This window comes from Podarcis liolepis, assembly GCF_965112155.1.
Source record: "Podarcis liolepis genome assembly, chromosome: 8".
Lineage (NCBI taxonomy): Eukaryota > Metazoa > Chordata > Lepidosauria > Squamata > Lacertidae > Podarcis > Podarcis liolepis.
In genome coordinates this window covers 3,548,989-3,572,696 of record NC_139560.1, presented here as the reverse complement: position 1 = coordinate 3,572,696, position 23,708 = coordinate 3,548,989, and the positions used below count along the sequence as shown (strand labels likewise).

At 44.9% G+C, this 23,708-nt stretch overlaps 1 protein-coding gene across 2 annotated transcripts in view; it reads right to left on the bottom strand.

Moving 5' to 3' along the window:
• TOP1MT (DNA topoisomerase I mitochondrial) overlaps window positions 1–20,018 on the bottom strand; it is a 39,032-nt gene extending 19,014 nt beyond the window's left edge. Inside the window, exons 1-7 of one of the 2 annotated variants that reach the window (XM_083516712.1) lie at window positions 19,949–20,018; window positions 19,359–19,449; window positions 18,684–18,736; window positions 10,234–10,296; window positions 9,159–9,234; window positions 6,989–7,506; window positions 632–747 (exon numbers count right to left, since the gene is read on the bottom strand). In XM_083516712.1, coding sequence (XP_083372838.1) covers window positions 632–747; window positions 6,989–7,506; window positions 9,159–9,234; window positions 10,234–10,280 — 757 coding nt within the window. In that variant the 5' untranslated portion in view covers window positions 10,281–10,296; window positions 18,684–18,736; window positions 19,359–19,449; window positions 19,949–20,018. Of the gene's footprint in view, window positions 1–631; window positions 748–6,988; window positions 7,507–9,158; window positions 9,235–10,233; window positions 10,297–11,222; window positions 11,359–18,683; window positions 18,737–19,358; window positions 19,450–19,948 lie in introns of those variants that run through there. The other variant, XM_083516711.1, reaches the window with a different exon arrangement.
• Between the last annotated feature and the right edge of the window lie 3,690 nt (window positions 20,019–23,708).

Here is a 23,708-nt window from a genome sequence, read left to right as displayed (position 1 = left end):
TTTTTCTTGCTCTCGTAGTCTTCCAAGGTGCAGGCTGCAGCCTCTCAGGAGTTCAGCCTACACTCGAGTAGGACCCTGGCAGAGACACATGCCTGACTGGCATGTTCTCTCCCTCCTGGTCGTTCATTTCGGAGCTTCAACAGCTTTCTTCTGCCCAAACATCACAGCAACCGATGCCAACAGACACTGGCACACTTAGGGGTCTGCAGAGTTTGTGCACCTTGCGTGACAGACCTCAGCAACTCAGCATTTTGGCTAATCTACTTTATTTACATATAAACACACACGGAGCACTGCAACATGGCTCCCTCTCTCTCCAGCATCAGACAGCAAAGAGAAAAAAGAACAAAGGACAATAGTCCCTCTTGACGGAACACAGGAACACAAACATCCTGTCTCCGTCACTTCCCACTCTGTGGAGTCAAAACATACACCGTCATGTGATAGACAACAATCCCATGACTGCAATCACGGAGCAGGAATTCTAACACAGCCACACGGTCGCACCAATCCTGAGTGGGTTGTTGTCCCATCTCTTTCTCTCATGCCAGCCCCCCGCCACTCAGGGTGACTTCAGGAAAGCCATGGACCTTGCAGCCCATTCCAAAAAATAAAAGGAAAGACCACCCACCGTTGTAATAGAAGCTGACTCCACGCGGCAGCCGTTCGTAGGGCGGCGCAAAGTACGGTCCCCTGTGCTCCAGCTGCTGCCACTTCACGCCATTCGCATGCTGCTCCTCTTCCCACCTGGCGAGAGCAAAAGAGGACAAAGACCCAAGGATGACATTTCCCTTTTCTGCTCAAAGTTAACTTGGACGGCTTTGTTTCTTGTATTTGAAAATCCGATTATTATATTATTATTATTTATTTTATTTTAGGGAAAGACGCAAGAGTTAAGCTCAGCCCAGGCTTTCCAGAGTCCCTACAGACAGGTGGACTCATTATTTTATTTATATCCCAAATTTCATGGGCCCATTCTTACAAAGCCATCATTTGAGACTGCGGGCCATTATTACGGACCCATTACACAATTCAAAGTATTGGTGTTGACCTTTAAAGCCCTAAACGGCCTTGGCCCAGTATACCTGAAGCAGTGTCTCCACCCCCATCGTTCAGCCCAGACACTGAGGTCCACCTCCAAGGGCCTTCTGGCAGTTCTCTCCCTGCGAGAAGCTAAGCTACAGGGAGCCAGGCAGAGGGCCTTCTCAGTAGTGGCACCCGCCTTGTGGAATGCCCTTCCATCAGATGTCAAGGAAAGAAACAACTACCTGACATTTAGAAGACATCTGAAGGCAGCCCTGTTCAGGGAAGGTTTTAATGTGTGACATTTTAATGCATTTTTTATCTTTGTTGGAAGCCGCCCAGAGTAGCTAGGGAAACCTAGCCAGATGGGCGGGGTACAAATAATAAATAATTATTATTATTTTCTCCAAATAAAACAAAGGACCCATTATCTTATTTTATTTTCCAAATCTACCACCAAATGTTATTTATTTCCAAAGTGCCAACAGATGGACCCATTATTTTATCTTTATTTCATTTACACGGATGAAGCCATCATTTTATTTACTCATGAAATAGAGACCTTGTTTGCAAAATGTGAAATTTACAAAGTTTGCAACTGCTGCCCATGGCAGGGCCTTCTTTGAGGTGGCTCCCTCTTTCTGGAATGCCCTTGCGGGGGACGAGCACTTGTCTATCCTCATCATTAACACTGAAGAGGAATTTTAAAACTCTCCTGGCCGCCCAGGCATCTAAGGGCTGAGAGACGATGTCCTTGGTAACCTGGAAGCAATCAACTGTGTATGTCTCTATTTCTCACTGTTTTCAGATGTACTTTACAGCTTTAGTAAACAGGTTTTATTTTTAATCGTATTGTTTTGCAGCTGCACAGCTTGTTGCGCTGGACTCCTTTGAGAGAATGCAAAATGAAATTAGACCTGGTTGGCCACTGTGAGAATAGGACTGGATGGTCAAGTTAGAAAAATAAAAGTCAATTATAGAAGCTCCCAAAAAATCAGTGACAAGTTCCAGAGAGGTAATAAATATTAATATTAATATTAATATTAATATTAATATTAATAATTTGTTGTACCCCGTCCATCTGACTGGGTTACCCCAGCTTCCATCAAATATAAAAGAACGAAACAAAGCCTTGCAAAGCTCGTATGAGTTATATTTTCATGAAATTTGTAGAGTTTGAAGGGGATCCTAAGAGTCATCTAGTCCAACCCCCAGAAATGCAGGAATCAACGCAGGAATTAGATCCAGTCTATCCTGTGGTGCTTTTTAGCTTTCTGTTAAATTATGCTGTACATTTTTACTGTGTTATCCTTTTGCAACCTGCTTGGAGGGTTTCCTCCCCCCACAACACAACCAAGCCATACATAAATTTCACGAGATGAAAAAAATATACGTTATAAAATGATTTTTTTTTTATAAAAAAAATCTTCACCCCAAACCACACCCCGCTCCAAAAGAACAAAGTTTCCTAGGAAACTTCCTCACCCGCCTCCACCCTAAAGGCACGAGGCTATTTTTTAAAAAATGAAGGATTACTATTTATTACAACAGCTGTCATAAAGAAGAAACATGAAACACACAGGAAAAAAAATGAGATATACAGGTTAAATTGCCATGTTGGCACTTTGCGATAAATAAGTGGGTTTTGGGTTGCAGTTTGTTTATGTTTTTTTTTATTTTATTATTATTATTATTATTATTATTATTATTGCAAAAGATACAACACAAACATACAAAAACAATACCACAATGACAACTAAACATTCATTGACTACACATCATCTAACACCACACATATCTTTGACTTCCGGATCACCTCATTGTGCTTTCTAAATACAAGTATTCTTAACCTATACACACTTCCTATTATATCTATTACATACCAGGAACAATTTTTACGTTTACGGTTTCCTTTAACGTTCAGGATTCAGTCTACACCTGCCAGGAGTTTTGCATTTTTCACAGCACTGTTTTAAATATGCTTTAGATATTGCCCCTTCTTTGCTCGCTTTCTGAGTGCCGAGTTTCCTCTTATTCTGCGAGGCCATTATTGCAGTTAATTATTATTATTATTACTGTTGTTGTTGTTGCTGCTGCTGCTGCAAATCTCTCATACCTGATCCTCGAGGTCTTCGCATTCCTGCACGCTGCGTGAAACCGCATGGCATTAAATGTCAGGACGCGTTGGAGAGATGCTGGAAGGATCTGGGCATGGAATGGGCAAGATGCCCGTGAAGCCAGTGTAAGCACATGCTTAAGCATTCCAGGATGCCGGGCATGTCAAATCTGCAAAAGCCTGATCCTGCTATGCCCCCTTGCCTGCTAAGAAGATCTTGCAGCGCATCCTGCAGCCCAGCCACATGGCAACAGCTGTGTGTCCCTCCCGCACGACCTTCCACCTGGAACTGCTTTGATTTCCCCCCAGCCTTCTTAAAACAAGGGTTACAAAAGCAGCAAAAATTAAATGCATGCGTTTCCATGCATGCTTTCCAAAATAATCATCATAATCATTAAGGACAACAATGCACTTTTTTTTATTAAATAATAAAAAGGCAGGCATGTTTTGACCAGCAGTCCTGGCTACCCACAATGCCAGAGCGCTGAGGGATGATGGGAAATGTAGTTCAGGAAGCTCAGCATCTGCCTAGCTCGCCATGTGATGCAAGCAAAGCGGTTGCTAGGCAGCCTTTCCGTCCGGGCCAGATTCATTTAAAGAGACAGGAGCAACATTAGAGGGGTCCTTGCTAGTTTGGGAGGTTTTTTGATGGAGAAGCCTTCAAATGTTCAGATGTTTTTAGACTCCAACTCCCATCACTCGCCTCCAGTATTTTAATATGCTGCAAATGACAGTTTCGTTTCTTACTCTTTCTAAAAATAAATATATATTTTTGAAAAAAAGTTTTTAATTCAGTTGGTTTGTATGTCGTCGAAGACAATTGTGGCAATTGTCTTTATAGTTTGTTTGTTTGTTTGTTTGTTTGTTTTTGCACAGTACAAGAGGAAACATTTGAGAAATCTTGCATCAATACTATTTATTTTATTTTTAGAAGATAATCTTTATTGATTTTATGATTACATACTGTTATGTACTGAGTTGAATAGGATCCAAACTGCAGCAGTCTTATTGGTCCTAGAACAATAGGATTCAGAATGCAGCAGTCTGATTGGTCCAAGAACAATGCAGCAGTATGATTAGTTGGCAGGAACCACCCAATCATGCTCCAGATATAAGTGAATCCACAACCTGATTGGCTTACAGTAGAATTCCAGAATTAGCCAATCATGTGCAGCCCATTGTGTAAATAATATATATAAAGCAGATACTGTGAGGGGACTTCCATTCATTCCTCCTCACCACTATGAGCTGAATAAAGAGCAAGAAATCACTTTGCGACTCTGAGTATATTTCACATACTATATGTATACACATTACTTTACATGTACATTTACTCCTAAGAGTTGACTTCCCTCCTTCCTTCTTCTGGCTTTTTTATGTCATCTCTAAGTTTTTTGCATTATCTTTATTGATTTTGTATATTGTTCTTCTTTCAACTTTATCCGCATCAATACTATTTAAATAAGTGACCTGATCTCAACAGAAGTGGGGTCTTAGCTAGGGTTTTTTTGGGGGGGGAACTGTTACGGAAATTATGGGGGGGGGGGCACATCTTTAAAGTTGTTAAATGTTACAAATATTATGCCTGAATGTATCCTTTCGACTTGACAGCTCAGGGAAGTTACCTAGCTTTAAATATAATATAAAATCAACTCCTTCGCCAGTGTCCTCCATTCCAAAGCTATTTTTCCCTTAAAAAAGGACTCCAGGAAGTTCCCAGAAGTGACAACTGCTGAGCTGATTGTTGGGCAAGGAAAGCCTAATCCCATCACCAAACTTGCCAAGGGGTCCAGACATGCAAAGGAATTTCCATTGTACTTTGGGTGGCGGGACTTCAGAGGTGTTTGCCTATGCTCATCTTATACCTGAGTCTTGCCCTGACATGTTTGCTTATGCTAATCTTGTACCAAGGACTTGTCTGGACATGTTTGGCAAGGTTAAACTAGTGTAACCCCTGCCTAGGTAAAGGTAAAGGGACCCCTGACCATTAGGTCCAGTCACGGACGACTCTGGGGTTGTGGCGCTCATCTTGCTTTATTGGCCGAGGGAGCCGGCGTACAGCTTCCAGGTCATGTGGCCAGCATGACTAAGCCGCTTCTGGCGAACCAGAGCAGCGCATGGAAACGCCGTTTACCTTCCTGCCGGAGTGGTACCTATTTATCTACTTGCACTTTGACGTGCTTTCAAACTGCTAGGTTGGCAGGAGCAGGGACCGAGCAACGGGAGCTCACCCCGTCGCGGGGATTCGAACTGCCAACCTTCTGATCGGCAAGCCCAAGAGGCTCAGTGGTTTAACCCACAGCGCCACCAGCATCCCGCCGCAGGGACCTGTGGGCTCTGCCCACGAGCTGGGTGACTGAGCAGCCTCGCACCTAGATTTTTCCATAACAGGAACCTAACCCAAAAATCGTGGTTTTAAGCTTTTTGAGCTGCTTCCATGTTGTCGTGGATTTCCCTGACGTATGGCAAGCCAACTCTTAGCAAGCAAATGACTTTGTTGGAAGCTTACTCAGAAGTAAGTTCCACTGGGTCCAAAAGGGCTTACTACTCTCAGGTAAATGCCTGTAGGATTTCAGCCCCAGTCTATCAATCAATCCAATCCAAACTTCTAAATCTAAAACTATAAATGTTTGATGATAATAGACTCACAGAGCTGAAAGGGATCCGCAAGGGTTATCTAGTCCAACCCCCCGACCGCGTAATGCAGGAATCTTTTGCCCAACATGGGGCTTGAACGCACAACCCTGAAATTAAGATGGAGTAAGCTTGTTTTCTCCTGCTCCAGAGGGCAGGACCCAAACTGATGGATAAAAAAACCAGGAAAGGAGATTCTGACTAAACATTAGGAAGAACTGTCTGAATGTAAGAGGTATTTGACAGTGGAAGGTGATGGGCTGTTCTTCCTTGGAGGTTTTTAAGCAGAGGCTAGATGACAGGGATTCTTTAGGATTCTTTAGGTTGGACTAGATGACCCTCGTGGTCCCTTCAAACTCTACAATTCGATGATGAGTCTAGATGCTGATTGTAAGACAACTTATGGGCTTCTGTGAAATCTAAGAACATGAAAATGAATGCTTTATGCTGACACCTAGTGGGCAAGTAGATTTAAGCCACAGTATAGAGAACATATATATATATGAGATGCAGGTGGTGCTGTGGGTTAAACCACAGAGCCTAGGACTTGCCGATCAGAAGGTCAGCGGTTTGAATTCCTGGAACAGGGTGAGCTCCCGTTGCTCCGGCCCCTGGTCCTGCCCACCTAGCAGTTCGAAAGCACGTCAAAGTGCAAGTAGGAGGAGACTCTTGATAGTCCCATGGACCGCAAGAAGATCAAACCTCTCCATTCTGAAGGAAATCAGCCCTTAGTGCTCACTGGAAGGACAGATCCTGAAGCTGAGGCTCCAAGACTTTGGCCACCTCATGAGAAGAGAAGACTCCCTGGAAAAGACCCTGATGTTGGGAAAGATGGAGGGCACAAGGAGAAGGGGACGACAGAGGACGAGATGGTGGGACAGTGTTCTCGAAGCTACCGACATGAGAGTGACCAAACTGCAGGAGGCAGTGGAAGACAGGAGTGCCTGGCGTGCTCTGGTCCAGGAAGCCACGAAGAGGCGGACACGACTAAACGACTAAACAACAAGAGTGCAGCTGATGACTGAGCGATCGTTTTTGCAAAATGGAAAGTAACCAGAAGTAAGTAAGCATCTGCAAACACAGCTGACACCAGAAAGAAGTCACCTAAACAAAATTGAACCAATCTGGAAATAATCTGCATAATTGGGTTGAAATTTATAAAATCAATTTCAAAAATAGTATTGGCAAAGACCCCAACCCGAACGCAGCACGTACCACTTCCACTTGTCCTCTTTCCCGCATTCCTCCTCCTTCTTCCTTTTCTTCCTCGCGCCTCCATCCTCCTCCTTCGCTTTCCTCTTCCTGGAGCCTCCCAAACACCCAGGTTTGGAGGTGGCTCCTTTTTTCCGGCCTTTATTGGCCGTCTTTCCTCTCATGCCGTCCTCCGAGGCCTCTTCCCCCTGGACCTTCTTCCTCCTGGGCTCCCCCTCTTTTTGCACCTCAATCTCTTTATCCGACTCTTGCTCGGTCTTCACCTCGCTCTTCTCCCTTTCGCCTGCGCCCTCTCCTTCCTCTTTGTCCCTCTCCACCTTCTCCTCCACTCCCTTTGCTCCGTCCAAGTTCTCCTGCTCTGGAGCCCTCGCTTTGCTGGGGCTTCCTGGACTCTCTCCCACCTCCTCCGTCTCAGCTTTCGCACCAGAGACTTTCCTCTCCTTCCTCCTCTTCCTTTCCTCCGCTGAGGTGCTGCCCGTTTCCAAGCAGAGTGATGTGTTCTCCACCTGCCGCCTTGTGACCTGTCCAAAACGAAAAGCAGGGAAAGAGTTTGCCACAAGAAAAGCCGTGCGGATGTCCTGTGACTGCAACCACAACAAGAATCAGGAAGGAAAATTGGCCGCTTTGAGATTTTCATCTCTTTACAGTTAAAACACACAAACATGCTTCTCTGGAACTTAGGGCCTCAAAGGTAGGCTCGGAAGCATTCAGGCAAGTTTTTTAAAAATCTTGCAGTTTGGAGACAGCAGATAGGGAGATAGTTTGTTCCTTCTCTCCCCAAAACTCAATGCAACGCAAGGCATATACAGTCGTACCTTGGTTGTCAAACCTAATCCATTCTGGGTGTCTGTTCGACTCCCAAAATGGTTCAAAAACCAAGGCGCAGCTTCTGATTGGCTGCAGGAGCTTCCTGTGCACAATCAGAAGCTGTGGAGGACGTTTGGCCTCCGAAAAACGTTCGCAAAGCCAAAACGTCTGAGTACCAAGGCATTCAACAACCAAGGTACGACTGCATTAGAAAGTCCTTTTTCACACAATGCATAATTATGGTACTTTGCTGGGCGATATCCGGGTTTTTAACTTCGTGATGTATATCACCAGCTAAACATCATGATATGCCGATATATCACGATGTCCAAAATAAGCATGGAGCTATACAGAGGTATCAGCTGACATCGCGGTTTTCCCCGCATCGTGATTTTTGCATAGCACACATGCATCATGATTCGCAATATATCACCAGGTCAAAAATTATGAAACCGATATCAAGATTTGGACTTCAAACCAGTTTTGGACGATATGTTGATATATCACCCAGCCCTAAAATGTATTAGTCACACCTGCAGATTCATTGTGCTGTTTTTGTGATATACAAATGACGTAAGACGTATTCATTTGTATCGTTTATTATCCCTATGATCCTCATTTAGAAAACCTAATAAAAAAATTATTCAAAAGAAAAAAACGGTGTTAGTCAAAAGCTCATCTCATGGAGCTGAGGGATCTATTACTGATGGCTATTGTGGAGTCTCCACAATCAGAGGCAGAATACCCCTGAATGCCACTTGCTGGGGGACAAAAAACACTGGGCGGCTCCTGCTTTCAAGCCCTGCTGAACTAGACAGACCTTTGGTGTGATCTGCAAGACCCCTGCTACACGTTAGAATTCCTGCTCCGTGATTGCAGTCATGGGATTGTTGCCTTTCACATGATGGTATATATTTTGACTCCACAGAGTGGGAAGTGACGGAGACAGGATGTTTGTGTTACTGTGTTCCATGAAGTGGGACTAATTGTCCTTTGTTCTTTTTTCTCTTGCTGTCTGATGCTAGAGAGGGAGGGAGCCATGTTGCAATGCTCTGTGTGCGTTTATATGTAAATAAAGTAGATTAGCCAAAATGCTGAGTTGCTGAGGTCTGTCACGCAAGGTGCGCAAACTCTGCAGACCCCTAAGTGTGCCGGTGTCGGTTGGCATCGGTTGCTGTGATGTTTGGGCAGAAGAAAGCTTTTGAAGCTCCCGAATGAAAGACCAGGAGGGAGAGAACATGCCAGGCAGGCATGTGTCTCTGCCAGGGTCCTACTCGAGTGTAGGCTGAACTCCTGACACTACATTCTGGCACAGTAAAGCAGCTTAGGTGTGAAATGTTGTTGCAGAAAACCCCATGCTACTCACTGCCTTATTTTCGTCCCTGGATGCGGGCAGCCGTTCCTCTGCTCCCAGCCGAACTTTCTTGGCCAAGGGCTCTTCTCTGAAATGCAAGCAAAGCAGAGGCAATGGTTAAACCGGCCTGCCTTAGCTGAGACTCCTAAGTTGCAGCGGGTTGGACTGGATGGCCCTCAGGGTCCCTTCCTACTCTGTAATTCTTTGATTCTGTGCTGCATCTTCCAATGAGGGTCTTGCTGGGCAGGCAACCCCTTCAACATACCTGAAAGCTCTTCCACCACGATGTCCCTACCAGAGTGGAATGGCAGACCAAGTCGATGGACTATGCAAAGATGGCAAAAACGACCGGGGAAATCAGAAATCGGGAAGGTCAAAACTTCAGCAAAGTATGGGCAGGATTTTTATGATATTTGGGAAACCACTGTAAACAACTGAACTCTTTAGGAGGACTTAAATAACACTTATAATGTAATAAAGACTTCGGATATAACGGATAGTCCAATAATTGGATAAAAATATGCAGCAGAAAAGGAAAAGTACGGAACCCATGGAGAGGTGCAGGGAAATCTAATGATTCGAGAGAATCTTGTGTATTTGTTTTATTTGTGATTTTGAACGTAAACATTAATGGGGAAAAACAAATAAAAAATTAATAACAACAACAAAAGGAAAACTAAGAACTAACTTAGTTGGTCTTTAAGGTGCTACTGGAAGGAATTTTTTTGTTTTGACTATGGCAGACCAACACGGCTACCTATCTGTAACAACAAAAGGAAGTTAGCATGATGTGGTAAACAGGGCACCAAAGTTTAGAGCATTAGGCTCCAATCCCTGCTCTTATTTATTTTTCCTAAGCACAAGAGGTCCAAGAATGACATCTTTTTAAATCCAAAGCTTGCACTCTCTATTAAGTAATTTCCTCCCCCCCCCCGCCCTTTTCCTACATGCGCATAAAGCACTTTTTTTAAAAAAAAAGGTGCTGCTCTTTCTAAGTGCGTATATATTTTTCTTGGCGAGGATTGTGTCATCCCCTGTATGCCCCTCTCCCTGAGCTTGCTCCCAAAATCCCTTATCACAACTTTACCTCAGATGAGGAACGCCGTGGCTGTTACCCTCTGTCACAAAATCCATGGCACTCTCCAGGCCTCTGGAAAAAGAGAAAAACCCAAGATTGCCCCCGTTAAGACACGGCGCTAGGTGCGTTTCAGTAGCATTACACCAGGGGTCAGCAAACCTTTTCAGCAGGGGGCCGGTCCACTGTCCCTCAGACCTTGTGGAGGGCCAGACTATATTTTGAAGAAAAAAGAATGAATTCCTATGCCCCACAAATAATCCAGAGACGCATTTCAAATAAAAGGACACATTCTACTCATGTAAAAACACCAGGCAGGCCCCACAAATAACCCAGAGATGCATTTTAAATAAAAGGACACATGCTGATTCCTGGACCATCCACGGGCCGGATTTAGAAGGCAATTGGGCTGGATCCGGCCCCTGGGCCTTAGTTTGCCTACCCATGCATTACACAATCTACAGTTCAACAGAAGAAAGGTTTCAAGACAACACACTAATAATAATAATATATTTACCGGTATACCCCGCCTTCCCCAGCCAGAGCCGGGCTCAGGGCGGCTAACACCAGTAAAATTACAATAAAAACATAATGGGGGGGGGGACCATTTACAATACAGGTTAAAATGCAATTTAAAATACAGCCTCATTTTAAAAGTAGCCCATAGATCAAAACCATAAGGGGAGGGAAAAAAATAAGGGTCAGACCGAGTCCAAACCAAAGGCCAGGCGGAACAGCTCTGTCTTGCAGGCCCTGCGGAAAGATGTCAAGTCCCCAAAAGATTTCATACCAGGCTAGGGGGGGCAGCCTTGGCCAACCTGCTGTCCTCCAGAGGTTTCGGACTACAACTCCCATGGGAGTTGTAGTACGAAAGCCCTGGAGATTGCCAGGCTGACAAAGGCAGCCCTAGGGCAATTTTGCCACCAGCAAGTCTGGCCCTCAGGATGAGGGAGCGCCAGCCAGGGTACCCAGATGCCCACAACCCCTTTGGCGATACTTGCCACTGGGGAAGCGTGAAGTGGGACTGACTCCATTTTCTAACAAGGAGCCCTCGCTGGCGGAGTCAGAGCCAGAGTGATGGTGGGAGAAAGGAGAGCACAGTGGTTGCCTAGCAACCGCAGCATCCCTACCCTTTGGTCCAAGCCGACTTCCAGTCCGCTTCGTTCCGTTCATCTCTCCGTGGAATGGCTGACACAGAGGCCCTTGCGGTCCCTCGGAAGGGACACCTCTGGACCCAGGAAGCAGACCTGTGCGTCAGCCGACAGTTCCCACCCCCTGTCCACCTTTCCAGGCGGAATTCCACACATTTTAAACACATTTCCAGCAGCGTCTTGCTGCATCGCTCTGTTGATTTGAGCAGATGACGTCAATATAGATTGCAGCTATAACAAAGGCGGCATTTTTTCATCTCCGCCAAGCTAAGAAGTTGGCTCCTTTCCTCTCTCGCCCTGACCTAGTCACTGTGATCCATGCGACGGTCACCTCCAGACTGGATTATTGTAACTCACTCTACGTGGGGCTGCCCTTGAGACTGACCCAGAAACTCCAGTGGGTGCAGAATGCCGCAGCGAGGCTCCTTACGGGGTCTTCGCTGCGAGATCACATTCACCCGGTGCTATACCAGCTGCGCTGGCTCCTGGTGGAGTACATGATCAGGTTCAAGGTGCTGGTTTTAACCTTTAAAGCCCTATATGGCCTAGGACCCTCGTACCTACGGGACTGCCTCTCCTGGTATGTCCCACGGAGGACCTTACGGTCTTCAAACAAAAATATCTTGGAGGTCCTGGGCCACAGGGAGGTTAGGCTGGCCTCAACCAGAGCCAGGGCTTTTTCAGCTATGGCCCCAATCTGGTGGAACGCTCTGTCACAAGAGACCAGGGCCCGGCGGCACTTGACATCTTTCCGCAGGGTCTGCAAGACAGAGCTGTTCCACCAGGCCTTTGGCCAAGGCACAGTCTGACCCCCCTCCTCTGGTAATCCTCATAGAACTCTAGCCCAATGGTTGCCGTTAATTTGATTCAGAATTGATTTTAGAACGAATTGATTTTAGAATGTATTTCAATTAATTGATTGTGATTTTATGTAAACTGTGTTAATTTTACTGTTGTCAGCCGCTCTGAGCCCGGCTTCGGCTGGGGAGGGCGGGATATAAATAAAAATATATTATTATTGTAATGTGTATGGGTTGCTCGTGCATAAGTTGCCGCCTCTCCAGGCTTTGTTGCCTTGCTAAACCTTTCAGTCTGGGCAGCCCTTCACTTCGTGGCTGCCTCAGTCGCTAGCAGAATCCGTCAGTGGGCGTTTCTTAAATCTTTTCCAACATAAAAGTTGTTTGACACCCAGTCTCCTCCTACTCTCTCTGCGCGGAAGTCTTCTGCGCAGGGTGGGCGTGGGTAGCGGAGGACCCGTGCTCTCCCCGCTGGTGTCCGGTGAAGAGTCCTGGAGCTCTCTCGCCGATTCCCCCATCTGCCCCTCTATATCCCTGGTGTTGCGCTGATTTGCTTCCCCATCTGCGGAGCTGCCTCTCTCCCTGCTGGGCCCTTCTCCAGCATCATTTGAGAGCCTTCCCTCCGCCTCTAGCTCCGATGTCAGTTCCCTGACAATTATTATTATTATTATTATTATTATTATTATTATTATTATTATAGTGGGCTCCCAGCGGTCAAGAAAGTGGTTTTTGCACCTGTTGTTGAGGGAAATTGGGGGCAGATGGGGCTCGTCAACCTGAGAAGGTGGCCCATCTAGGAGAAGGAAAACTCTGACTCTAAACCTCTGCTGCCTTGCAGTATATCTTCGGGATAAGGAAAGGCTAAGGAGTAAACCCTACGCAGGTGTAAAGTGGAGTCCCTAAGGCAGTTGGACAGCACCTTGTACGCCTCTTTCCAGCAACTCCTCCAGCCAAGCTACTGCCAAACCCCTTGCTCTGCTTTCCTTTGGACCAAGAGGGGGTCTGGGCAGCCCAGGACCATAGCTGTCAACCGTCCCTTATTTGGCGGGAAACTCCCTTATCCCAGCGCCGTGTCCCGCTGCTGTCCCTTATTGATGATGTCCCTTAAATTTCCCGGGTTTCAAAAGAAGCAGCTCCTCTCCCTCCCTCCCTGCTGGCCAGGGAGGAGGGAGGCTCCAACTGTGTTGCTTGGCTGCGTTGCTCACCCAATAAGGAGTCTAAGAATGACTGGGGGGTGGAGCTTGCATGCCTTGTGCCCGGCCGCGTTGCCTTTGCTCAGCGCTTCCCAGCGGAGAGGTGACGGTGGTTTTCCTTGCTGCATCCCCTTCGCCGGGTTGCTGCGCTGTGGGAACCACTGCTTGAGGCTTCGTTTGGCTGCTGGCTGGACTTTCTGTCTTTGGCTCAGAGTGGCTCAGAAGTTGAACATACCTGTGCCCGGAAAATGCCTTATTTTGGCTGCTGACCCCTTATTTTCGAGGCTGCTGGTCCCTTATTTTCAAATCTGTAAGTTGACAGCTATGCCCAGGAGCTCCATCCACACTGGCCAGGATTGTGCCCCAGGGAGGTGACTTCAGTGCTGCTAACACAGTGGTTTGACTTCACCCCTGAAGGTGCACTCCATTGTCTCTCAGGACAGACACATGCCAAAAACAATAACCTTGCTCAGGGGTAGGCAAACTAAGGCCCGGGGGCCTGATCCGGCCCAATCGCCTTCTGAATCCAGCCTGCGGACGGTCCAGGAATCAGCGTGTTTTTATAGAAGTAGAATGTGTCCTTTTATTTAAAATGAATCTCTGTACCAACTATCGAAGAATGGCAGATGAAGATGATGGATTATATTGCCGAACTGACCGGGAGACTCCGAGACCAGACAGAAGAGATGGTGGAAGAAGATTGGAAGAAGTTTAAGGAGTATTTGAAAAAATATGTTGATATTTAAATCTTAGAATAGCTTTGGAAGTGGATATAGCCTGTAGGGTTAGAAGTAGAAGATAGTGTATTTTAAAATAGTATTATTTGTAAGTGATAAAATGTGAAGATTTCTATGGGTAAAGTAAGCGTGATTAAAAAAAACGGTTAGAAATTATGATATATGTAAACTGCTAAAGATGAGGTAAAATGAAAATCAGATAGGGGGGACTTGGGGAAGCCCAGCGAACAATGTTTAGAAAAAATAAGGATAAGACAAGAATGTGTTTGTATTGCTTGTTTTTCTGTTTCTGTTGTTTATTTGTGTTATATGGGGGGGGATGTATCTCTGGGTTATTTGTGGGGCATAGGAATTCGTTCATTTCCCCCCAAAAAATATAGTCCGGCCCCCCACATGGTCTGAGGGACGGTGGAGCGGTCCACGGCTGCAAAAAGTTGCTGACCCCTGACCTTGCTGGTCCCTTAATTGCTGCTTTGTAATCTGGGCCAATATAATATATATATATAGCATTATTATTATTATTATTATTATTATTATTATTATTATTATTATAGCAGCCACACTGGTTTGTGCTCGAAGCAGGCTGCTAGTTTTGCCAGCACATAGAAGACACACAGAATGAGTCCACCTTGCTGAGGCTCTTTAAAAATGGGTCATTAAATACAGGCCTGGCTCTGGAAACCAGAAAAGAGGCTTTCAAAACTGATGGAACCATTTAATTAAAAACCGAAGTTGGATTAATCTGCAATAAATCCCAGACCTTGGGTCTGCTGTCCCCAGCACCCCCACCGCTGCCCCATAACCTCGCAGCTGTATCACAAGCGGAATTAAATGTGCTCAGCTTCCTGCCCTATAAAGAGCATTATTGAGAACAGAAGTCCTGCACAAACCACCGAGGAAGGTAATAATAGAATTCAAAACAGAAACAATTAATTGCATTTCCCCCCCCCCAAAAAAAATCCAATTAAAACTATGTAGTTTAATTAATTCAACAAGAACTGATGGGCTTGATCCAGTGACAGCAGCTTTTCCACCCTGTGGAACGGCCTCTCGTCAGATGTCAAGGAAATAAACAACTATCCGACTTTTAGAAGACATCTGAAGGCAGCCCTGTTTAGGGAAGTTTTTAATGTTTGATGTTTTATTCTGTTTTTTTAAACTGTTCTGGTGGGGACGCGGGTTGCGCTGTGGTCTAAACCACTGAGCCTTGGTTTATTTCCTGAGATAGACCAATTTTTAAAAGTTAATGGATTACCAAAACTATCTCAGGAGAAGAGAACAATCCTGAATTACAGAATAACACAACAGGAAATTGAGGGTGCCATTCAGAATATGCAACTAGGTAAATCTCCAGGCCCAGATGGACTTACCTCCAAGTATTATAAGACACTAAAAGACTTTTTGATACAACCACTAATGGAGGTATGCAACCAGATTATGGAGGGGAAAAAGGCACCGGAATCGTGGAAAGAAGCTTTCATCACATTGATACCTAAACTGGAATCTGAAAAGACTCAACTTAAGAACTACCGTCCCATCTCACTCCTTAATGTGGATTACAAAATTTTTGCAGATATTTTGGCAAGTAGATTTAAAAAAGTGCTAAATGAAGTAATTCATAAAGACCAGGCAGGCTTTCTCCCAGGTAGACATCTGTTTGACAACACTAGGAATATCATTGACATTTTGGAGCTTTTGCAGACTAATATCAACACGAAAGCAGTTTTAATTTTTATAGACGCAGAGAAGGCTTTTGACAACATTTCTTGGAAGTTCATGAAGAAAAATTTGGAAGGGATGGGAGTGGGACGGGGGTTTCAAAATAGTATAGAAGCAATCTATTCAGAGCAAAAAGCTAAACTGATAGTGAACAATGTGGTGACAGAAGAATTCAAAATTGAGAAAGGGACACGACAGGGGTGCCCCCTATCCCCTCTGTTATTTATTTCAGTCCTGGAGGTACTTTTGAATATGATTTGGGAGGTCCGGTTGGTGCAAGGAGTACGGGTCGGAGTGAAACAATATAAACTGAAAGCTTTTGCAGATGACTTGGTTTTAACATTACAGGAGCCAGAATCTAGTACAAAAAGAGTTTTAGAATTGATTTATGAGTTTGGTCGGGTGGCGGGATTTAAGTTGAATAAGCAAAAAACCAAGGTTTTGGGGGAAAATCTGACACCTTTAGAAATAGATGGGTTTCAGAAGGAGACAGAGTTAAATGTGGTTAAAAAAGTGAAATACCTAGCGGTTAATTTGTCTGCTAAAAATTTGAATTTATTCAAAGATAATTATGAAAAATGTTGGTCAGAAATCAAAAAGGATTTAGAAATTTGGTCAAGATTAAAACTTTCCTTGTTGGGTCGAATTGCAGCTGTAAAAATGAATGTATTGCCAAAGATGTTGTTTCTGTTTCAAACCCTACAGATTGTGGACAGAGTGGAATGTTTTGGAAAGTGGCAGAAAGATATCTCTAAGTTTGTCTGGCAGGGCAAAAAGCCCAGGATAAAATTTAAAATACTAACTGATGCAAAAGAAAGAGGGGGATTTGCCCTGCCGGACTTAAGGTTATATTATGAAGCTGCAGCTTTCTGCTGGATGAAAGATTGGTTTCTATTAGAAAACGCTGATGTCCTAGATCTGGAAGGGTTCAATAATGCTTTTGGATGGCATGCATATTTGTGGTACGACAAGGTAAAAGTTCACAAAATGTTTAAAAACCATATTGTCAGAAAAGCATTATTCATTGTCTGGACTAAATACAAGGACTTATTAGAAAATAAAACCCCGAGGTGGTTATCACCAATAGAGGCTAAGGCCCGAAAAAGACTCAATATGGAGGCCGGTTGGCCAAAATATTGGGAGATAATAGAAAAAATTGGAGACAATTGGAGGCTGCAGAGCCTGGATAAATTAAAGAACAAGGTGTGAGATTGGTTACATTATGTCCAATCCAAGAGGTCTTTAAAATGGACAAAAAAATAGGATTCCAGGTGGAAAAATCGAAGTTAGAAACAGAACTGCTGGAACCAAAGACTAAGGTACTTTCAAGAATGTATAACTTGCTGCTTAAATGGAATACCCAGGATGAGACAGTCAAATCAGCCATGATAAAATGGGCTCAGGATATTGAGTATAACATTATGTTTGAGGACTGGGAAAGGTTATGGACCACCGGAATGAAATTCACGGCATGTAATGCCTTGAAAGAAAATATTATGAAAATGATATATAGGTGGTACATGACCCCAGTCAAGCTTGCAAAGATATATCACCTGTCTGATAACAAATGTTGGAAATGTAAGGAGGCTGAAGGGACATTCTTTCACCTCTGGTGGACCTGTCCAAAAGTGAAGGCCTTCTGGGAAATGATTTACAATGAGTTTAAAAAGGTATTTAAGTATACCTTTCCCAAGAAACCAGAGGCCTTCCTCCTGGGCATTGTCGGCCAGAAAGTGTTAAAGAAGGATAGAACTTTCTTTATGTACACAACTACAGCAGCAAGAATTCTCATCGCTAAATACTGGAAGACACAAGATTTACCCACACTGGAAGAGTGGCAGACGCAATTGATGGACTATATGGAATTGGCCGAAATGACTGGCAGAATCCGAGATCTGGGAGAAGAAACAATGGAGGAAGACTGGAAAAAATTTAAGGACTATTTACAAAAATATTATAAGTTATATGAATGTTAAGAATTTGCATGATTTGGAAAATCTAGCTTCAGCAATAAGATTTGGTGATATGGGAAATTAAGTTACAATTATGAAAGGACTAAAGTTTAAAGTAACACCATATTTATTTTAGGGTAAAAGTAAATTGACAACAAGTATTTTAAACCTAAAATATAATTATTTGGAATTACAAAGAAACGTACGAAACAAGGTAATAATTTGCTGATAATTTTATTGTAAAGAATGCAGGGTGAGGGAGATGTGGGGAAGTCCGGTTGGTTATGAAAAAATGTCTTGGAAATATGGATTTTTTTCTTTTCTTTTTCTTTTTTCTGTTATTTCTTTTATATATCTGTCTCTACATCTGTACCTGGAAAAAAAGCAATAATTTTTTTTTAAAAAAAATAATAAACCACTGAGCCTTGGGCTTGCCGATCAGAAGGTCGGCGGTTCAAATCCCTGTGACGGGGTGAGCTCCTGTTGCTCAGTCCCTGCTCCTGCCAATCTAGCAGTTTGAAAGCACGTCAAAGTGCAAGTAGATAAATAGGTAAGGTAAACGGCGTTTCCGTTCGCTGCTCTGGTTCGCCAAAAGCAGCTTAGTCATGCTGGCCACATGACCCGGAAGCTGTACGCCGGCTCCCTCGGCCAATAAAGCGAGATGAGCGCCACAACCCCAGAGTCGTCTGCGACTGGACCTAATGGTCAGGGGTCCCTTTACCTTTACCTTTAATGTTCTGGTGAAAGCCGCCCAGAGTGGCTGAGGAAACCCAGCCCGATAGGTAGAAATATTATTATTATTACCAGCATCATCATCATCAAAGCCTGATTGTCATTTATTCCTCCAGCGACCCCTTGCAGATAATCACGTAGTGTGTAAACGCCCCGGAACAAGCAGAAAATGCCTACTCACTTTGATGAGCTCTCTTCCTCTTCCCAGGGTGTTTTGGATAAGTCAGACTCATCCTAAAATAAAACATCATAATTATTATTATTATTATTATTATTATTATTATTATTATTATTATGATTCACCCTTCATCTGAAGATTCTGATCCCAGGGTAGTTCACAACAGAAAAATACATAATAATAAAGCAAAAACAAACCAATACGGTAACTTTCCTCCTACACATTTAAATTCACAGAATATTAATCAACAGAACGCCTGGTTTTCACCAATGAAGGTGAAAGGGAGAGCATTCCACGGACAGGGAGCCATCACAAAAAAGACTCATTCTTGTTCTGTCATCTTCTGAACCTCTCATGGAAGACAACCATTTCAGAACATGCAAAGTTCTGGGGAAAAGGTGTCTGACATAGCAAAGCAAACTTTAGCAACAGGCTCAAAGAAGGATTGAAGTGACTTGGGTCCTCATTCATCCATTTTAAAATCAAGTTTCTAGCCCTTTTGATTAGAGATATGTATAGCAGCCCAGCACCCAAATGTTCACTGAGAAGTGAACTTGCTTCCAAACATGGGTGAATTTGCAAACCTTAGAAACCCAACACTAGTTGGCAGTATAATTGCACTTCTCTGCTAACATTCAGCTATTTTCCCAGCGTCACATCTCATCTTGGCTAACATACCTGATGACATTTAGGCTTCTTCGTCTTCACACTGTTCCCTCCAAATTCCGCTTCCTGCTTTGAGATATCATTTCCAGCAGTTTTCTCCAGCCTGCTTCTTAGCAAAACAAGAGAAGATAAAAACAGGATGGATGGAAAAGTGAGGTTTTTGGTATCAAGCCCAGGCCTTGATAACAAAAATGATCTAGGGGTCTTAGTTTGGACTACTGCAATGCGCTCTATGTGGGGCTACCTTTGAAGGTGACCCAGAAACTACAACTAATCCAGAATGCGGCAGCTAGACTGGTGACTGGGAGCAGCCGCCAAGACCACATAACACCAGTCTTCAAAGACCTACATTGGCTCCCAGTACGATTCCAAGGAAAATTCAAAGTGTTGGTGCTGACCTTTAAAGCCCCAAATGGCCACGGTCCAGTATACCTGAAGGAGCGTCTCCACCCTCATCGTTCTGCCCAGTCACTGAGGTCCAGCGCCGAGGGCCTTCTGGCGGTTCCCTCACTGCGAGAAGCCAAGTTACAGGAAACCAGGCAGAGGGCCTTCTCGGTGGTAGCACCTGCCCTGTGGAACACCCCTGTGGAATGCTCTCTTGCCTGGAAATGGTATTTTCCTGCAATGGCTTCTTCTTCAAGAGAAGTTTCTTGCTTGGCTTTTCCAGGACACGGGACTACAAGAGATCAGTGCAAATAATGTATCACGGCATGGGCAGATCTACCTGCAAACAGGGGTCAGTGCATTGCCCCCAGTTGCTGGGTGAGCTCAGATTTCGTCTGCCTCTGTCTCTCAAACAAGGTGTTCAATGTTGTGATCTGCTTCACCCCTCCCAACAACACTGCAATGAGGTTGTCGGCTCCCGTTTTTGAGAACGTCTCAGGATCGTCCGGCAAGACAGTTACTTAGTGCATGTGATAACCAACCTATCACATGACAGAAGTACTGTTCTTGGGGGACAGGGGGCAGGCGGGTGTGGAGGACTCCCTGGTCCTGAATGGGGTAACTGTGCCCCTGAAGGACCAGGTGTGCAGCCTGGGAGTCATTCTGGACTCACAGCTGTCCATGGAGTTGCAGGTCAATTCTGTGTCCAGGGCAGCTCCATCTGGTACGCAGGATGAGACCCTCCCTGCCCGCGGAATGTCTCGCCAGAGTGGTGCATGCTCTGGTTGTCTCCCGCTTGGACTACTGCAATGCGCTCTACGTGGGGCTACCTTTGAAGGTGACCCGGAAACTGCAATTAATCCAGAATGCGGCAGCTAGACTTGTCCTGTATACCTGAAGCAGTGTCTCCACTCCCATCATTCAGCCCAGAAACTGAGGTCCAGCGCTGAGGGCCTTCTGGTGGTTGCCTCGCTGTGAGAAGTGAGGTTACAGGGAACCAGGCAGAGGGCCTTCTCGGTGGTGGCGCCTGCCCTGTGGAGCGTCCTCCCAGCAGATGTCAAGGCAATGAACAACTATTCTACTTTTAAAAGACAACTGAAGGCGGCCCTGTTTAGGGAAGTTTTTAATGCTGTATTGTTTTTAATATTCATTTGGAAGCCGCCCAGAGTGGCTGGGGAAACCCAGCCAGATGGGCGGGGTATAAATAATAAATTATTATTATTATTAACCACAGCTTCTCTGTCCCTGCCCTGTCCCATTAGCTGATTTCTCAACACTTGAGGTAAAGGTAAAGGACCCCGGACGGCTAAGTCCAGTCAAAGGTGACTGTGGGGTTGCGGTGCTCATCTTGCTTTCAGGCCAAGGGAGCCGGCGTTTGTCCACAGACAGCTTTCCGGGTCATGTGGCCAGCAGGACTAAACCACTTCTGGCGCAACAGAACACCATGACGGAAACCAGAGCAGCGCACGGAAACGCCATTTACCTTACCGCTGCAGTGGTACCTATTTGTCTACTTGCACTGGCGTGCTTTCGAACTGCTAGGTTGGCAGGAGCTGGGACAGAGCAACGGGAGCTCACCCCGTCGTGGGAATTCAAACCGCTGACCTGACTGGCAAGTCCAAGAGGCTCAGTGGTTTAGACCACAGCGCCACCTGCGTCCCACTTGAGGATAAACCAGTTGGATGCATGAACTGGCCCCACTGGAAATCATGGAGGGGACATCAAGAGCTTTGATGGCTCGTTGGCATAGGGCATGGGTAGGCAAACTAAGGCCCGGGGGCCGCATGCGGCCCAATCGCCTTCTCAATCCGGCCAGCAGACGGTCCGGGAATCAGCATGTTTTTACATGAGTAGAATGTGTCCTTTTATTTAAAATGCATCTCTGGGTTATTTGTGGGGCATAGGAATTCGTTCTCTTTTTTTTTTTCCAAAATATAGTCCGGCCCCCCACAAGGTCTGAGGGACAGTGGACCAGCCCCCTGCCAAAAAAGTTTGCTGACCCCTGATATAAGGGCTTGCACACCTTTGTCCAGGGTCCTCCTCCTCCCTCCTGCGTGTGAAGGGAGCGTCCTGTTGCAACAGCTTTAATAAAAATCAGGCTTATAGCCGCTTTGCTTTCGTATATCCTGGTCTGGTCTTTGTTCCCAACCAGTTTGAGCCTTAAAAGGAACGCTGTCTCCGAAGGTCCAGTCTTCCTTAAGAAGATCAATATTGAAGGCACCCCTCAATATTCTTATTTTAGAAGTTAATTCGAAGCAACCCACTGCCGTTTATTTACTGTATCCTAAAAACTTAATAAAGTCCCTGTTGCTTGCTGCCGCCATTCACCTACCCCCCTTTGACATATCTCAAAAACTTGCTTGGTTATTAAAACCCCCATCTGGAAGCCCCACATATTGGATTTCCCTCTTGAAAGGATAATTCCAGATTAAAAAGGGAGTAGGGTGCATGACATCTGGTAGACACTGCAAAAAGCTTGCATGCATTAGGAGCACAATAAGGACTTGTCTGAATTATTTGTTTGTTTATTAAATTTGTATACCACCCTTCATCCATAGATCTCAGTGCAGTTCACAACACAAAATCACAATATAAAAAACACAAAATACATAATAGAAATAAAATGAAAACAAACACAAACCGTTACTCTCCCCCACGCAGATTTCCTCTCCTCTTGCAGCCGCAAAACTCCTGGGAACTGCAGTTTGCCCACAACAGGGCTAGAATTCCCAGCAGCCTTAGCAAACTATAGTTCCCAGGATACTGGGGGGAAGCCATGTGTTTTAAATGAACAGTGTAGCTATGGCCACCGTCTTTTGTTATTTGCTACAATTATCTTTTGCTTGAAAACACAGGACTTCTTTTTCTACAGCAGAACCCAAACTGTCTTTGCAGGCCAGACGCTTTTCCCTCTGCATGTTTCAACGGGCTTTGAGCATGTGTTGATTTACATAAATACGCCATTTTATTTGTATTCTGCCTTTCCATAGTAAAAACTATGGCCAAGGCGACTTTCAGCATGAAAAAATACATAATTACAAATCTAACAACAATGGTCAAACCACACAAAAGTACACAACCAAATCGAGCAATTTCCACATTGAATCATTGTTGTTTAGTCGTTTAGTCGTGTCCGAGTCTCCGTGACCCCCTGGACCAGAGCACGCCAGGCACTCCTGTCTTCCACTGCCTCCCGCAGTTTGGTCAAACTCATGCTTCGAGAACACTGTCCCACCATCTCGTCCTCTGTCGTCCCCTTCTCCTTGTGCCCTCCATCTTTCCCAACATCAGGGTCTTTTCCAGGGAGTCTTCTCTTCTCATGAGGTGGCCAAAGTCTTGGAGCCTCAGCTTCAGGATCTGTCCTTCCAGTGAGCACTCAGGGCTGATTTCCTTCAGAATGGAGAGGTTTGATCTTCTTGCAGTCCATGGGACTCTCAAGAGTCTCCTCCAGCACCAGAATTCAAAAGCATCAATTATTCAGCGATCAGCCTTCTTTAAGGTCCAGCTCTCACTTCCATACATCACTACTGGGAAAACCAGAGCTTGAGCTATATGGACCTTTGTTGGCAAGGTGATGTCTCTGCTTTTTAAGATGCTGTCTAGGTTTGTCATTGCTTTTCTCCCAAGAAGCAGGCGTCTTTTAATTTCGTGGCTGCTGTCACCATCTGCAGTGATCATGGAGCCCAAGAAAGTAAAATCTCTCACTGCCTCCATTTCTTCCCCTTCTATTTGCCAGGAGGTGATTGGACCAGTGGCCATGATCTTCGTTTTTTTGAAGATCGCTGAGGTCTACTCTCGAGCAACTAGGCATGAGGCTGCTGCTGATCCTCAAGAGAGGAGCTTTCAGTAGCCACAATTGTAGCATAAAGACAGGAGCAGGGAAGCACAGCAGGGGACACGCTCTTGATAGTTTTAGCCTCAATCTGGTATGGATTAAGTTTTGCAAGAGGTCATTGCATTCTGGATTAAGTTTGCAAG